At 38.4% G+C, this 18595-nt stretch overlaps 1 protein-coding gene across 3 annotated transcripts in view; it reads right to left on the bottom strand.

Annotated features, from left to right (window-relative positions):
* The window catches only part of ANK3 (ankyrin 3), a 388642-nt gene that overhangs the window by 306977 nt on the left and 63070 nt on the right, over positions 1 to 18595 (bottom strand). Inside the window, exon 1 of one of the 3 annotated variants that reach the window (XM_052800054.1) lies at positions 9583 to 10475. The exons of the other annotated variants lie outside the window; for them this stretch is intronic. Within the exon in view, the coding sequence (XP_052656014.1) occupies positions 9583 to 9645 (63 nt within the window). The 5' untranslated portion in view covers positions 9646 to 10475. Of the gene's footprint in view, positions 1 to 9582; positions 10476 to 18595 lie in introns of those variants that run through there. 3 annotated transcript variants of the gene reach the window in all.

The following is an 18595-nucleotide window of genomic DNA, read 5'->3' as shown; positions in this document are numbered from 1 at the left end:
GAAGGGAAAGAGGTTAATTGCTTCCATTGTCACTTGTACTCATCGGTTCATTCATTCTTTTGATGGAGCTATACAAGAATTATGTAACAAACATATATGAAGAGCATGAAATGTTCAAAACTAAACTTGTTTGAAAACTAAATGTTAGACAAAAAAATTGATGTAAGAAACCACTCTGTGCCAAACAGGCTTAAATTTGTGGTGCCTGGATGACTGAAATAGCTGGATCCCACCATGGTTTAGGGTGGACTGGCATCCCCATATTTAGGTTTTTGCATAATAAAAGGACACTTAAATAAAACCCCTCTCTGGGATGTGTCCTTCAGACTCAATAGAGTATGAGTGGAACCAGCCACTGGAATTACACAGACCATCTTTGATAATAAAGTTTCAGCTGGAAAACCATTCAAAGTGACACTGGTCTATTTGCTAAGGCTTTCCCCTGTGATAACTCCACACTAGCATTCTACTGCAAATATTAATCACTAATTAGTAATGATACTGCCTCCCAACAACACAGAGCAGTAATTAAGTAAATGAAATTACAGGTCTGTTTAGGGGAGCAGGGAAAAGAAGAGAGTCCTCTGCATCACTTGCATAGCATTAGCCCCATCTGACTAGGGTACATGTGAATCATACAGCACTCTGCCTGAGGCTTGTATGTTCTGCGTTTACATCCTTCACGCGTAGCTGAGATTTTGCCTGAAGATGGCCATCTCCATCAGGATAAATTTCATCCTCACCACATATAGCGATTCCTGTTTTAGAGTGTTATAGCAAACATTTTTTATTCTCAGAGCCTGCAAGATCAGTATATCCATATGTATTTAATATGCAAACAAGCCCAGACACAGCCCCAGCCAAAGGTACCCAGCAAGAAAAAGCTGGAAACCAGCAGAAGAGGGCAAATACCCTGAACCTACTCCTGCCCAAGGAAACATAACCCTGGACAGATCTTCTGAAAATCCCACTTCTTCCACCACCTCCTCCTTTCCCAGATTCTCCCATTCACTCCCCTGATACAAATTTGAAGATAATTATAAATTCCCAGCACACTAGAATAATTCAGATTAACAGGGTCTTATCAATACTGTGAATCCTACATATGTTCCAGATCTTTTCAGAAAGATTCTTACTTTCTAGTTTAGAAACCAACAGAAATAAGTGATGCGACCTTGATTAAAAGCATCAACCACCACTTGACTAAGAGGATCTCCTTAAAAGCGCCATTAGGGAAAATTACACAAATAGCAAGTAGTATGGAAAAACTGTTGGTGTTCTTTTTAACTTTTGTTTTTCATATTATTTCATTAAGGAAAAAACCGCAGAATTAATAGAATTGTTCACTACAGATTATGCCATGAATGACACATCCAAAAAGAGAAGATGAGGAACACAGCTTGAAGTTATCTGTTCATTTTGACATTGATATAAGCTTACATCAAACTAGAAGAAAAAGGCCACACACACCAGCAATACACAATGGTTATATAACCATTATTACACACACAAAAAAATTATTATTCCCCCTAAACAGCAGTTTTAAACAAAACTATGAAACAGACTTAAAAGGTGAACAGCATGAAGCACCACATTGCTTTATATTATTCCTTTCACAATATGAAGACTCCTTAAAAAAATTATTCAGACAAATCAATCCTTATTTACATTCACAAATCGCTAATGTGCTATACAGAATTCTCAGCAACAAAAACCTCTTCTAAGTGCAAACCTGAAACAAGTCTGTAACGGTAACACTTTAAATTAAGTGTCTTAAATATACTTAGCTATGCATTTAATTTAGATGTAATAAGACACAGTGTGTATTATATATCAAAGAAATTCTAAAGAAAATAGCCCATATCCCCATCCAGCCAGTTCATTCCTCTTCTTCAATGCTAAAGAAAAAAGGCAGGGTTTACTCCATGCTGCTTTGGGAATGAAGGGATAGCAAAGTTCATGCCTGTTTCAGTTTATCCAGCAAATACTAACTGACTGACCCTGGCAGCTCTAGCACCTGGCAGTCAGTAGAATGCAACAATCTGCACCTCCATCAGCAAGCTAGAAAATAACTGGAAGACACTGTGGACTTTACTATTACTTCCATAAAGTATTTAACTATTGCTCATATTCCAAAATTGAAAACAGGTGTTTAGAAGAGTGACCAAGAAGAATTCATTATATTGTTGGTTTGATCAGATACCAAAAGCTTCAACACTTGAAATAAGGACCTAACACTTATCAATTTAATAAAATGTTTTTATATAGCATTAAGATTTAAACTAAAGCTGAACCTGTTTGGCAAGTGAAAGATCCAACAGCTAGTCATGGTACCCTGGCTCCAACATTTACAATGAATATGGAGCTTCAAAAACATAGCCCCCCTTCCCCCCATTTTTTCAGCTTAAAACCCTAAATTGCCTACTTTAGTAATCATCTCTTCCCTGCTAAGATACCTTTCAACAAAAATGTGATGGAGTTAGTTCCCTCCTAGCAGGGCGTTGGCTCTCTGTAGGCCCTGAAACACTGCAGAGCAACATCCCCTACTCATGCCTGGAGTCAGCCAGTGGTGGAGGAAAGCTGCAGGTTCTACCACCACCTCCACAAAGTGGAAGTGAGGTAAATGGACTGAGGAACAAGCCCATGCACAGTAAGGGTTAGGCTCTTGTTTGGGAGTCAAAGGGGGGTGCCAGTTGCATTTAGTTTTCTCAATCTGTAATTGACAGATTGATCGAAGTCTTTTTAGTTTAAGACATAACCATTGCATAAATGTCATAAGCATTTTAACACCTACCAGACCTGCCTAGGTGCTATCACTAAGACCTACTGAATTCTGTAATTGCATCAGTCACAGGGTTTGGAAAAAGAAAATCCCAGACGCTAAACAGAGACCCTCTGGGTTCTAAGGAACCTGAAAAAGGTCTCCATATGATTCAAAATAAGTTGAAGTTGGAGCAAGCTGAAGTTTACACAGTGGTTTAATAAAAAAACACTATTACAGAAACTTTTATATCATTTCCTGTCCTACTGATGACTGCAAAACTGCAGTATGTAACTGAAGCTGATCCACTGTGTCTCTTGTAGCTCAAACCCACTTTCTGTAATCCAATCTAACTGTAACCTAACTGTACACAAAACAATTTACTGCAAAGGCGACAACCTGACCTGGACTGTAAGTGCCTGGCTTATGGAGTAGGAGGCACTGGAAGTCCTCCAGCTGAGGCACCAGGCACCAGCAGCAACCCACATACAAGCCATCCTGGAACACTGCCCATTGCACTTGTGCTCTGCCACACTGCACCCAGGAGAGGCCACCAAGGAACCAGACCCCATGTGGGGCCTCAGTCCTTTGGGTGATAATATTAGTGAAAATGTACAGGCTCTATTCTAGAGATGGAAACGCACTATAAAGTGTCGAGTTCAACATGAGGAAGGTATTGAGAGAACAGAAGATTCAACCCAAAAACAGACTCAAGGCCATCAATTTCCTCATGGAGGACACACGGCAAAAGCCAAGGTCATTCAAGGGAAGGAACAGCTCAGAAACCCAGTGAGAAATGCTGAAAAAGAAATGGAAGAAGGAAAAGGCAACACAGGCCTCAAAGAAGGCAACACTGGGAAATGACTGGTCCTATACCAACTGGGAACATGGCTCATTGAAGCAAGGGGAAAATCCCCACAACAAGGGAAGCAAAATTTGGTTAACGAAGAGGAGAAACAAAAATCAGCTGAAGCACTTATCCACAATTGTACTTCTACTTCCTAGACCCATCCTTCAGAAGGACAAGAACCATTCACACCTGAATTTTCTGGAAAAAGCTCAAAACTGTAGGATGAGCTTATGTCACAGGATCCGAAAATCTCCCTCAGGTTTCATGTTCTCTCACAAACTGCAGGATTCCTCTGTTAAAAAAGCATGTTTAAAAAAAAAATCATCATTGTTTTTTTAGCAATAGTGGTAATTTAGCAGCAAGTGGGAAGATTGTCACTCAGGTTACAAGTTCTATCACTTATCTACAGAGTGAATTATGTTAAAAATTCAAAAACATAGTACACCTTGCTGTTTCGTATAGACTATGACAATAACATCTACTTAAAACTTTTTAACCATATGTACCTACGGGTTAGGAGCTCTTGACTAAAACTACTGAAGCTAGGTAATGTCAATTAGAATATTTTTCCCAGGGAAAATGAACACTTAAAATAGCTCATTTCAAAAGAGATGTTTAGCTTGCCATTACATATGTTTTTATTAGACTGAACAAAATAAAAGAAAACAGTAGTATTACTATGGAAATAGTACCAAAGTGACTCCAGTCAAGGTGACAGGAATCAATGCATTTTAATTTTCTGGGGCAATTCAGAAAATTGTAGATGGCAAGAAAATTTAAATGTGTTTGATTCAAGGGAACACAATTTTAAAGCCTAGAGTTTTATAAAACAGAGCAAGTAAGTTAAGAATAGTCATAATGATTGAAGACTTCTTCATACTACTTTCTTGGGCTTTTACTATTTGGACATGCAAATGAGGAATATCTTCCAGAAGTTCCGGGGGCTTTTTGTACTTTGTTTTTTCTTTAATATATCTGCTGAAAATGTGAGGTTAAGAATCTATCACATCAATAAAATGGATGTTAAAGCTGAACAAGTAGAAATTGACAAGCAAGGCCAAACCAAATCTGTCTATCATGCCATTGAATTAAATTTTCACCATAGGATGCATTGACACATTAAGGTTTAAGACCATCACCATACAGTCAAATTTAAATCTATAAGAACCATTTATCATCCATAGAATCTTGAAATTAATAACATAGAGTAAACCATATTTACCAAGACAAGAAGAGAGACAGTTTCCTTGTAGAGTCTTTTTGCATTTTATTTCACAAATTAAGCAGATTTTAATTTCTCAGCTTGTCAGGAACAAACCAAATTTAGAAATCAATTTACACTCCAAATAAGTTAATTTTACGAATACATTAAAAGCTACAAAAAATTTAGAAAAGTCTATCACGAACATTTTCTTTACCATTAGCAATGAGTACTTCCCCACTGGGAGCAAACAGCAGCGAATATTCTCCCCCAACAACCATAATGCATGAGAGAACTGAACATAGAGAAACTTGGTTCATTAAAGCAACCAAAGCAGTAAATCTAGTTGTAAGACAGCTTTGAAAGAAGTGTGATACCATGATGAATCTCAGAAACAAAACACCATTTCTCATGTTGTCATGATGAAAGTTGGTCTTCACAGGTGCCGAGTTAGGATCACCAGAAGTCCCACTGTAATCATACATGCACAGATGAATCATTTGACCATATAAAGATGAAATGCCAAGACCTCTGGCCCCCTAATATTGTCCCCACTGAAATCAGTGATGCTATTTCAGCAGAGGCAGGCTTTGCCTATAAAGGGCCTGATCCAGCTCCACCAGAGGCAGGGACAACTCTTCTCCCAGACCACTACTGATACTGCATTTTCACAACAGTGGGGAATGGCTCATCACACCCAAGAACCTCTGACCTCTCAGCACCTACCCCCACACAAATGCCCCTTGAAGTTTCTCATCCCAGTAAAGGCACACTGCTGACCAGATTTTCAACCATGTGCAACAAGGGAAGAGTCACCTCTGGAGACAGCCACTAATGCTGCTGAGTCAAACCTTGGAGTTACAGACAGAGCAAAATACTCCCTGGCAGAAATTGCGAAGTGTGTTCCCAGTGTGGTGAGCCCAGGCTACTGGCTCAAGAAAAGTGGATTGAGCTAAACCTCCTATTAGTCCAAAAAACATAATGTTGGCCACCCTAAACATTCTGACCCCAAGCACTGATTTTCAATCTGCTGCATAAGCAGCTCACTCCTCCCAGCCTAGCATATACATATTTTACATAAAGCAATGGAACACAATGCTGAAATCATACTACAGTGATCAACTAAAGGCAGTGAAGTGGATTAATAAACAGATTACTCCAGAATCACATTAAGAGTTCAGCATGAACTCTCTCCTATGTACATTTACGAATAAACTCTTTACACATTTCTGTTAGGAGCTTTCATTACTGATTTATGCTACACATACTGAGAGACATATCAGCAACATTAATTGTGCAGGTTGTCTGAAGATCTTGGAGGGGGCAGAGGAAGAGGGGAATGAAATATTCCCCAAAACAAAAAAATATGTATTTCCAGCAAAGCTTCTGGTATGAGAATTTAATGTGAAATTTCCCACTACTCAGAAGTGACTGGTGTCCAGCAAATAACTGTAAAATTAAGTTGAAAAAAAATCTCTTACTACATAAGTTGTGAGCTGGTCTAATTTATTTCTTGTTCATGCACTTCTAATTATCTTTTAAAGCTTCAGAGGACCACAAGTATTTTCATGGCCAATTTCATTCTGGTAGTTTGAAGGAGAAGAGGAAAGAATACTTCTCTTTTGTTAAAAATCAAAACACATCCTACATCTCTAGTGACAGCCAAGTTCAGTGCTCTTCTATAATTGAGATTCCAAAATTTACTGAAAAGTGATGACACAAACATACAAGATAAAGCCACTCCATAATGCCTAGGGATTCAACTTGACAGTTTCAAAACACTGACTCTGTAAAAGCGTGACGGGAAATTGCAGGACAACTGAAGCTCAAGTGCAAGAGGCACAGGCTGCTGGTAGAGAGGAACCCTGAAGGATGGAACAGAGAAACTTATTAGGCTTCCTATTCTATCAGAGCTATTCCTGTTCAATGTAGCCTCAGCAATAAATATTGATGCAGTACTTTCATCATCCTTTGAAAGCTGTATCCCCACTTAATATCACAGTGCTAAACACAGTATGTTCTGCTTTCATGTAAATTGTCCATCCTTCAAAATAAATCTCAGCAACACCTACCGATTTGTTTCTTATCTTCCTCCTCTCCATCTAGATTGAAATTTTCAGCATACTTGTGGAAAATCTTCTGCTGTGGCCAATCTGTTCTAAATGCACAGTTATTATATGTGTCTGTGCTCAAAAGTGAGACACTGTTTGCCAGGTTAAGGCTTATTTTTGTGGTACATCTTAATCATACAGCCCTGGAAAATCAGAACACACACTACCGATTGTGGTTTCCCTATAGCAAACTGTGCGACCTTTCCATTGCTGTCCTCCTGCTCTTTCTGTATCTTTATTTCAGAAATTGTGTAAGAACAGGAAAACCTAGAGCTGATGAAAAGGGAACAAGATATGAATGAGTACCTCAGCAATCAAAGACCAGAAGGAAGACTTGCCACGACTCTGCTCTGAAGATGAGACAGAAGGCAAAGGAAAGGCTAAATATGGAGAAAGGACAGCTGCCAAAAAAGGAACTATCTAAAGAGAACAGGAAGGCAGCCATGGAAATACCCATTTCAGGATACCTACTTTTAGGATAGACAGGTGGTTGTAACTCACTGGAATCTCAGACCCAGTTAAGCTTTCACCTGGCTCAGGAGTTTACAGCCAAACACCATTTGTTTATCAAACTCTTCTTGGAGAGCATTCCTGAGTTAACTAAGTGCTTCTTCATTGGCCAGAGAGTCATCTTCTGAATCAAAACAATAAATTTAAAACCTTCCCCCAATGAAATGTGAAAAGCAGAGAAAATTTCTACTAGGACCAGAAGAAACAGTTGCTTCTTGTTTAAAAAAGAAGAGTAGTTCCCTTTCCATCAGGCACATTCTGGCCTAAGCCTGTGTTTAACACTGACATGTAAGCAGCCTTGATGTGCGCTAGTCATGAGGGACACGCCTCAGCCTGATACAGCATATCCCAGCAGTCTCAAAAATTCCCACAGCATGAAGGAAAATCAAACAGAGCAGTGAAACAACACTTCCTGCAGGTTTAAAAAGCTCTAGCCACTCCATATTGAAACGTAATGGTTTGCAGTCATGCCCTGGTGTTAGCTACAGCTCGTGTAGCAAAGGCTCGAGGCACATAATGGTAGGCTTTACTATTACCTTGCAAGACATCAACTGAGCATTGTGCCAGTGGCCTTCAATGCTCACAGCAGCAGCTCACAAATGTAAACATGTCTGACAGTTTCCTCCGCCCACATCCCCCAAGACCAATGACACACTGTACCAGTCAGTAGAGGGTGGATTTGGACAGGGCAGCTGCAGCCACCTGCCCACAGAGATTATCACCTTTACAATGTAAAGATACAGGTAGACTATCACCAGTCATTGCTGGAATAACAGGTGAGACTCCAAACTTTGCTTAATCCTAAATCACCTGGGCTGCTCTGTCTTGTTGGCTGTTGGGTTGGTCCTCTAGAAGATATGGATCTATATGAGCTTAAGCCATGAAACTTGGCGTGTGCTATAAAACTACAACTAGATTGTGAACACCATAAAAATAATTTGTATAACAGAGTAAAAGTATTAACACTGTCAAAATTTAAAACCCACCCCAGAATTTAGTTGTAGATATATCTTCTAGTCCTGAGGCAATCTATCATGCCTGACAGAAGCATTTTGTATATCAGGAAGGTATTTGTAATTTACCATTAAAAGTGATTTCAATGATATTTTTCCCTGTTTCTTTCCAAAGCTGCTCTTTGCAATTCTGGGAGAATAGAGGGGCCAATCTGGTTTAATTTGCTTTTTCAACAATCTTTACTGAATCCTTCACCAAGGAAATGGATTAACTATGAGGCTGTCATACACTTTCATATGGTAGGAAGGCAAACATACACTCAGAAAATAAAGGGTGGGAGTCTGAATATATTCTCTGCAACAATGATAAACCTTTCAGATGTCTTTTTCTACAGTACTTGAGGAAATTCACATTATATATTAATATACAGAGTTAATATTTAAAATACGAGTTAGAAAAACCTGAAGAAGTCAACTTCCTAGATTTAACAATCTGGCTGTTCAGTGTAAACACATGAAAATCATCCATTTCAAAATGGGAGGGGGAAATTACATTGATATCAGGAAAGCAAAAAACTGCAACATAGAAGGTAATAATCAAATTCATTTTTCTAAGTACAGTCTCAGGCAAAAGAGTTACACCATAACATAATTTAATTCCACTGAAACTGGAATTTTATTCCAGAGTTTAGTTTAACCACAATATTTCCAAGCCCCCAAAATATATAAAACTGATCAGTGGCATACAGTAAGAAAACATAGCTTTTTAAAAAATAAAAACTTATTGTAAAACTTGCTTTTCTTAGCAAATGTCCATAATATTCATTTACAAGAGCACATGTTGATTATCAGTCTCTCCTTTTAAAAAGGCTTCATTTAGATCCTGTTTACTTGTTAATCCTGTGTCTGCAATACACTATGAAAACTATAACCACATTGAAATTCTGTAACTAATATATATTTAAACACTGGAATATTTAAATAATGCAAAACAACCGAGTTGTGATGGTATTACTGATTCTAGCAAAGAACACACCCATCAGCATCTAGCATAAACAAAACCATCTCGATTCTACCATCATCCTTATTCTAGACAAATTATCAAACCAAAGCCACTCCACACCCAGAAGCAAACTGCTAGAACACAAAATGACTAGAAAAAGGCATTACAGCAGGCTGTCTATATAGGGAGTTACCTTTTTTCCTTTCTTTTTCCTGTGAGCTGGTTTAGCATTTTTCTCCTTTGCTTCCTCACTCATTTTTCAGCAGGTAAATATACAGGGGAAGGGGAATAAAAGAGATCACTGCTCGTATTCCAACATGCAAAGCCACTGCAAATATTCACAGCACAAACCAAAGTCCATCTGCTGACGTTTCTCAAACAAGTAATAGAATAACTGCTGTTTAAAGGCAGTCTCTGCTCCTCCTGCACAGCCTTGAATTGCTCATAGCCTTGTTCTGTTTTCCTCAGTGAGAAACTGGGTGTTCTCACATCAGTCTGATTCCTCTAAAGAAAAGAAAAACCGTTTTCCTCTCTCATTCTTAACTAGTCTTTACTCCTGAGATAAGATCTTGTCAATGCTTTCTAGCTTGGTCATCCACAGCACTTCCAGTCTCTTAAATGGGGTTGATGAGCAACACAGAAATTAGCTGCAGACGGCTGACAAGCCTGAGAAGCATGCACCAGCGGATGATTTGCCGTTTCTTGCAGACGGAGAAAGTGAGCCTGAATTGCTCTGATTGCCGGTCGCGTACAATACCGACATGTGTTGAATGCATCAGGGCATACCAGAAAAGGAAGCCTCCAAGAGTGATAAAAGATCAGGTTACTGGATCTTAAAGCCACTCCCAGGCAGATTCAGACAATAAAAGGCACAACAGGCTGCTGAAGAAATTGCTAGATGAGATGTTTATGTTTCCAACAGCTCCATATCCCCATGCAAAGGACCTGCAAATTGCCACTCTGAACAATAAGGTTTATAATATTAATTATGCATCTCATAAAAGCAGCAACAATATTTCAGCAAAACACATATTTACAACTATCCCTGCCTGTGAGAGCTTGCTCCTCCCTTGTACGCCTGTTCCTATGACAGGATTTGTACGGTCTCTCTACTAATACAGCTCTCTCACAGAAGTGTTATGTGCCTCGTGTATGTGCAGGACTGGCAGGTTACAGATCATGTTTCCACATGTCGTGACCTACTCCGCAGAATGCTTTGGCTACTTCCCTACGAGTCTCACAAAAAAAAAAAAAAAAATCAGGAGAGGTCAGAGACTTCATTGCAATAATTCTCTCCCTTCTGTGCCCATTAAGACACATTACGCATAAGCCACACATTACCAACAGCCATGACAGCAATCATTCAAGACGTGTCCAAATTATGTCACTGCCACATTTAAGACTATGCACCCCTCTTTAGATACATCCACAGATTCCTATGTTGACTTTGCCCCTTGGATCTCTACCCTCCCACCAAGCTAGCTGGGGGAGGGTGAGGTGAGAGGGTGGAAGAGGTAGCAGGCATCATGCAACAGCCCCATCCGCTGCACTTGTACTGTGGACCCCAGTTAACAAAACACTAATTTGCCCATTTCTGAGGACTCCAGTCACATCAGAGGTGCCAAATGATAATGAGAGGTTTTGTTTTGTTGGGGGTTTGGGGGGGCAGGGAGGGGGTGTTGTTTGTTTGGGGTTTTTGGGGGGCGTGGGGGTGGTGGTTGGTTTTTCTTTAAACAGGCAATCTCCAGTTCATACATGGTTTGGGGGGGGGGGGGTGAGGTCAGTATTAGGATCCTCTTGCCTCCCATCTTTTGACATCTTCCTACCCTTCACCCTCATTTCAGTGGCATTTCACTCATGACAACCAACACGTGTACCACAGACTAAGAAAAGAAGATTTAGTGTACTGATTCATAATGCTATTTACCTCAAAGCTTTCTCCTTGTATCATTCTCTACAAATGAATTTCAGTGAGCAACCACAACAGCACCATCACACGGAAGCTGCTTTCTCTGTGTTGGCAACAAGTCCTTGTGCTCACTGTCTTCATGCACTGGAAACAAACCGGCACCGTCTGAACCTGGGGCTCCAAACTAGGGAGATAATTCTCCACATCAGCCTGGCAAGGGCTGATATTTTGAGGAACTGTACCTCATAAGGTGCAGAGTTTAAATAAACACTATCAAGAGACTACTGATAAAATTCACCTCAAATTTTCCCTTAGGTCAATGGCATACAATAAAATTTTTACTTATAAAGCAGTATTTTTGTGCAAAACACGAACACTGTTGATAATGCACAAAACCAGGAATTTAATTTTCACAGGCAGTTTGTTTTTAATGGCCGTCTCAGAGAAAGAAAAAGAACCCCAGCCTTTCCCAATTTCATATCTTTTTATAGATGTTATGTTATAAACTAAAGTGCTCTCTGCTGGTTAACAGTGGGTAAAACAATGCTTAAACACTCAAAATACCATCCTACCCTAATGCACATGCAAAGCAAGCCTCCTTTCTTCAAGACTATTTTTTACTATGTATGCATCCCCCTGGACAACACATTATTTTCTGAAACAAGCCCAAATAGGTAGAGTTCAAGTACAGTTCAAGTGTGCCTTCTAAAAACAAGTTAAGGCTTGGACACATTAAACTGGCTAGCTAAAAGAAAGCCTCTGTGGCATGCTTAGCTAATTGTATGCATATAAAGTAATTTTGTATTACTTCTTAAATGAAAAGGTTATAAAGAACAGTCATGCTTCTTCAGGAATAAAAATGAAAAAAATTCTTCTTTCCAGAGCAACCTGTTAGCTGTCAAGAAGCTGACACATTCAAACCATTCAGTGAGCCCAGGTATGCAGACAGAGGAACATCACAGGTTCCCACCGAACTTCAGTTATACAGCTGTGTACCTCTGAGTCCAGCCCATGAGATAGAAACTGTGTTTATTAGATTTTAGGACTCCTGTTCTTAACCCACAGAGCACTTAATTATTTCTGAACCATCAGTACCTTCAGTGGCCACCTATTCCAGAACGCTTTTAATTTTTCCTGTTTTCTCTCTCTCTTTCACAAAAATGAGTAATCTCCCAAGCACTGGTATATTTAGAACACGAAGGAAAAATCCAGTAAGCAATAGGAGAATTTTATAGTCACAAGATGCTCTGAGAGGTAGGAAAAGCTCTCACACTCCTCTCCCCCCATATTGCTCAGCTAACCATAGCAACCCCACTGAAACGAAATGTAATGAATCTATCTTCTGCCATTTAAAGTAATTATTCATATGTCAACATTTAGACCCTTTTATGAGGGGTTTCTTTCTTTTCCTTCTTACCTCAAAAAATTTGCCAAGTTCTTTTACTCCAGGCAAAGCCACTATGACAGAAGGAGAAGCTAAGTATTAGATATAAGAGTACTTAACAGAAACACAGAAGAGATTTCTTAGGAAAGGCTTTTAGAAAAAAAAAATTCTTCAGATCATGCCTTTCAACTTTATTCTTCTGCGGAGCCCACAAATTATCTTTGATAGTAAAACTACTATCAAATGACTGCTGACATCAGTCCATCTCTAAATTATACTAAAGAAATTACTCAGATTAACCTTCTTCCATCCCTAGGCTTTTAGCATGCTCAGTGTAACTCTGTATTTAAATGCCTAAGGTAACTGAAGTGGAAGGAGAAAAATCAGAAAAGACTGCCTGAAAAAATCAGGATTTTCAAACATCCAGGAAAAGTCTCTTATGCATATTAAAGTGCTGCCATGAACATAAAACCTGAATAAAAAAACCCAATGCTTTTTTGAAAAACAATAGAAATCAAAGATTTAAACTTTTAGAAGTGAAGTCCAAGTTAAAAAAATAAACAAAATTAAGACAGAGCAATACCAATGCAGAATTATCTTAAAATATGCTAAGGAAGCATTGGCATTCAGAAAGAACCTATGCTTAAACATACTGCAACACTGCTATGATCAAGGGAGCAGTTTGATAAATTACAAATTACAGTTACTTTCTACTGTCTGGATAGTCCTTGCTCACAGAAGCATTTTCTTTTTTATAATGCTCATGATAGTAATTTCTTTGTGGAAGTGCACACATGTATATTTGGGGTATGTTTTCATAAGCTACAGCAAAGGAACAACATGCAGAAGTGCAACACTTTGCAATCGCATAGCTCCTTGAAATACTGAAATTATTACTACCATGCTTTAAAATCTTTATTGATGAGAAGACATGCACTGCTCCCTGTAATTTACTGCTTAATTACAGTAGCGTCTAGAAGTGAACTTTCACAAGCCTGTTGATACATATCAGTTCTAGGACAGTTCTATTTTTAAATCAAAATAACTCGCATAAGAGGACAAGAGTATAGGCCAAGTTCTGTCTATCAGTACAGTTCTATTTATAAATTAGAGTGACTTGCATGCAAGAAGCAAGGGGTACGCAACTTGTTATTGGTAACCTGTTCTGTAACTGTGTGCAATGGGTTTTAAACAGAACAGCTATGACAGCTACTTGCTTTACCAAAACTACATCCAAATCCAAATAGCCAACCAACTTCAAAGTCTAACTAAAGGACTAAGAGCGTGGAGAAAGCAGGGCAGACAAAAAGCCAGCTTGCTCTTTATACATGTAGAAATCTATAAGCTTAATTCAACAAAAGCTTGTGGCATTCAATGTTTACCGTAAGACCACTTTGTAGATGGACCACTTAGTACTTCCTCTGGCACCTCTAGCAATATTCTATGCTATGCTAAGCAAAAATTCAAGGTTAAGTATTACCTAGACAGGAATGGAACCTGTGCTGAGAGGGTGGAAGGCAAATTAACTCTAATCCTCTTTCTCTAGCAAAATTAAAGCCAACTAAAAGTCATACCCCTTTTATGTACAATGCATATTTTCCTTTCAAATATGAAAGGAAGTGTTTTGTGAAGACATTAAAAGCTAAGAAGAAAAAAAAAAAAGTATTGAGGTCAGTCTCAATTCCTTTCCAAATTCCCTAATTTGAACAAAATACTAGTTTATAAAAATTATTCAAATACTACCATTACTGACTTCATTAACTTCTAATAGGCTTTTAACACAGCCTATTTACCAGTCTGCTCTTGTTTGCAAAGGTGTATGTGTGTAGAGGTCCATTATCCCATGCCAACATAAAAACAACCCAAAACCCACTTATCTTCAGGTTAAGATTATGAGAATAGAATAGTGGTTACCACTTTGTAACCATGCCTAGTTACTGACATGGTTCACTATATACGAACTTGAAGATTTTTTTTAGTCTAAAAGTCACACACTATAGGCTCGTATTGCCCCACTTGATTTTCCCCCTCTTTTTAAATGGAGGTTTATCATCAATTCAGACCTGGAACAATGTTGTAGGGTAGAAGCAGAAGTCAACTAAAGCCATAAGAAACAAGAACCTTCTGATTAAACCCTCAAAAAAGAGCTGCAAACTCTCCTGCACTATTAGGAAAGAAGTTTCTACAACTCCTTCAAAAGGACAAATATCTACATTGAAAAAAAGATTTATTCTGATCTTAGAAAGGCTAACTGGAATAAAATAGAAGCAAAGGCAAGGCAACCCAGGTTTTAACTCAGGTTAATAAGTTAAAATTAATTTTTGTATTGAAGTCCAGGGCTGACATGAGATGCTAACAAGAATCAAAACCAAGCTGTCTTGCCTTCACAATTACTTCAACATATGTTAGCTAACTGAATTTAGGAGCCTCAAGGACAAACATATCCCTTGAGGATGGAATTGAAGGGAGTCTGGGAGTGAAGCCCAGAGTGGCTGGGAAGTTACTCAGGGAGAAAGAAAGCCAAGAGATTAAATTCCTTCTCTCACTCAAGGAGGGAAATTAGCTTGCCTTGAAACATCCCTCAGCAACCGAAGTTTGTAAGAATTCCAGTTCATTAACAAGGGGGTACTAAACCAAAAATTAGGTGAGGAACACAGTCACACCACAAAAATCCTACAAAATTTGTTACCTAGTACAAAGTTAATTCTCTGCCAACTGTGTTTGAAAATAGTTACACAAAAAGAATATACTTCATATCCAAGCTCTATAAATTCCTATTTACCTGCAGAGATACTTCATGATAGATTCTGGGTTTGATTTCACTCTTTCCATATTTTGCAAGGCTTTTTTTTTTTTTTTCCCCTGTTATTTTAGAGAGGTTCTTTTAAGTTTAAACCTAGCAAAACAGATCATTTTACTAAACTAAGATGTCAGGTTTTACACTAGGCAGGCATATCGCTGTCAGTAAAATCTTGTAGAGGAAGGATGCGAGCAAGAGCAGCCCATTTTGGACAAACTTCCACAGGACCAGAGTGTGGGGCAAAGAAGCCCCACCCTACAAAGCAATATTTCAGACTATGTATTTCAACATCCCTTTACGTCAGAAAGCATGGCAGGATTTGAAAATTTGCCTGCCAGCACAAGGTGCTTCCCAGCATGCAGTGTCTTCCCATGTTTACATTTCAGATACAAGAGGACACAAACCAGCCAAGGGGCTGCCTCTCCCAGAATTGGTTTTCACCAGGCTGTGTAGCAGCACCATGGCCAGGGGCAGTGGGGTGGGTGGGTGGGTGTGTCACCTTTCTGTGGTGCTTCCATCAGTAAGCCACCGCACCAGCTGGTCACATCTCACATCGTTACAGGGGTTCACCAGTGTGGTTATCAGACATCTCTGTGGTTGGTGTATATTAAATCCAGCCTAACGTCAACCCCGTTAAGACAAGTACATGAAACAATGGAAGGTAAGAGACAGATGAAGCAAATCTATACATAGGTGCACGTGTGACCTCTTTATTCCCCAGAATAATGCTTAATTTGGCATTCACAGAATAAAGGACAGTAGCTTCACAAGCCAGGAAAATGGTATAAGCCTTCACAACAGATTATTCACAATCCTACAAATTCACTGAACTAGTAAGAGCTGAACAACCCAAATTTAGCTTTGATTCTAAAGGCTCAGGCTGCAAGTTTGGGTTTTTTTTTTTAAGCCAGACACTCATCTGAATTTTGCTGGTGATATCACAGCAGCAGCAAGAAAAGCTGTTTTTTTTAAACATAGGAAAAACGTTACGTTGGAAGAGCAACTCTGCTTTGGGACCACATTTGGAGCATAACAACACAGTGAGTATCTAGCAGCTTTTCTCCCTAATTAGGGAGAAAAACATGCTTCATTACATTTTGGTTAGGTGACAATTTCTTCATCTTTTACCTTTTATTTTAAACCATGATATCATATGTACCCACTGTAAACACCACTTTAAAACTGCAAGAAAAGCTTTAAGTCATAGCACTAACTGAAAAATGTGTAACAGTCAAACTTAAATTTTCCACTGAGGAATATAAAACCAAAAATTTTTTATAGTCTCATCACTGTTATGCCCAACAGTGCCTTAAGTGTGCACAGGAGCCGACGTTTGGGTTTTTACAGTCATCTGCCCAAGTGCCTTTTAAAGAAGAAACCCCCCAAGTTTGATACCCAGATGAGATCTAGTCTATACTGTAACAGGTACTGTAACATTATCTGTATAAATCTGTTTATACTTGCATACAGACAGCTATACTACAATATAGTCCTGAGGTTAATCTGTTTATATAAGCTATAAAATTATAATTTTCCCCCTCCAGAGGGGAAATATTCTTTACAATTTTTTTAGTTCTTTTGCAATTCTGACAAAAATATCACCAAGAAAAAAATATTTGGGGGCAAGGGGGAAAAAGGGACAGGTTGTTTCCACTCCTCTGTCTCTCCTGTTCCGTGTTTTAGGACAGAGAAAGTGTTGAAAAATAAAGCCATTTTCATACTGAACAAATTATTGGTTTGTTTGGGGGGGGGGGTTTGTTGTTGTTTTGTTTTTATTGTTTTTGTTTTTAAATCTCCAGCAATGAAAGCAGTAATTTTTTTTGCCCAGCTATACCACATACAAAATAGGTGAAATGATAGCCATAGTTATTTTATATAGCACCAAATGATAAGCTATATCCTATTTACATTCAAGACTGTATGCTGGCCATGATTAGATTTCTCTTATTAGAAGATATGTGGATGGGAATAAATTCACAGATAGCGGAGAGGCAAGGGAGACTAGACCAGAGAGAGTGTGTAAGAGGCCAAACAGGAAAATGCATTAAATCTGATCATTTAGTAATATGAAAAAAGAGAAACACTGTTATATTTATTTTCTCTCTGTCGCTGTGCCCATAATTTGAAGTGTCCCAGAGACTTTCATCATCTACTAGCAACAAATGTTTTTTTGCTTTGGTGTGATTTTTTTTTTTTTTTTTTTTAAATCTCATGTAAGCAGTAGAAATAGTTTGGAGTTTCACCTCTTCCCAACATGACATTATGTACTGTATCTACAAGAAAGATTTGTTTGTTTACAAAAACCAGCAATTTAAGAACAAACATCATCAGAATAATTTTAAGCTGCCCTAGGTCAGTGCCTATTGATTAGAAACATTCACTTCCACTTGCAATTATGAAACCAATTTACATCCAGCTCAAAAGGAACAACTTTCATCTATAAAGTCTGTCAAATATTTGCTTCAACAGAACTGAATCAAAATTAAGTTTTTTTACAATCTGTTGATGTATAACGCCATAATAACGTAGAGCTTTATACCTAAAACACATTATGAAGATTTAAAACAAACACCAACTGTAAATGTGATTTTCCTATGTCTATAGAACTTCCAACAATCTTTTCAAACCCAGAACTACACAAAAGATTTTCTATTAAAATGTACAAATAATAAAAAAAAAAACCCACCACACAGACAAGCACCTAAAACTGCCTTTCCTTTAAGCTCATACTAAGAAAAAAAGCCCACCAAAAAAAAAAAAAGAATCAGAGAAGTACTGGGAGGGGCACACACATGGCTGTATTCTTGTCCAGTTTCTGTAACTAGAAATCTGATCTGTCACGCAGAACATGGATTTTCAATTTTAGCCAAGGGCCAGTTTGAGTTTCTGGGTTGTTATTAAATTAGAATAGCTTTAAAAGGAAGGGAGATATTCAACTTCTCGTAAAATGAGCAGAAAAAGCTTCGTAATTAAGTAATTAATTCATGAAGTCTCATAATTGATGCTATGGCAACTGGAAACAACACTTGGCATTAAATATAAAACACAACAGGCTATAATGGAAGGTATTAGAAGTATCAAACTTCTAGCTTCATGCAAGTTGCAGGCTCCAA

This window comes from Harpia harpyja, chromosome 10 (genome assembly GCF_026419915.1).
Source record: "Harpia harpyja isolate bHarHar1 chromosome 10, bHarHar1 primary haplotype, whole genome shotgun sequence".
Classification (NCBI taxonomy): Eukaryota; Metazoa; Chordata; class Aves; order Accipitriformes; family Accipitridae; genus Harpia; species Harpia harpyja.
The sequence above is the reverse complement of the archived record's forward strand: the minus strand, read 5'-3'. Positions and strand labels throughout refer to the sequence as shown.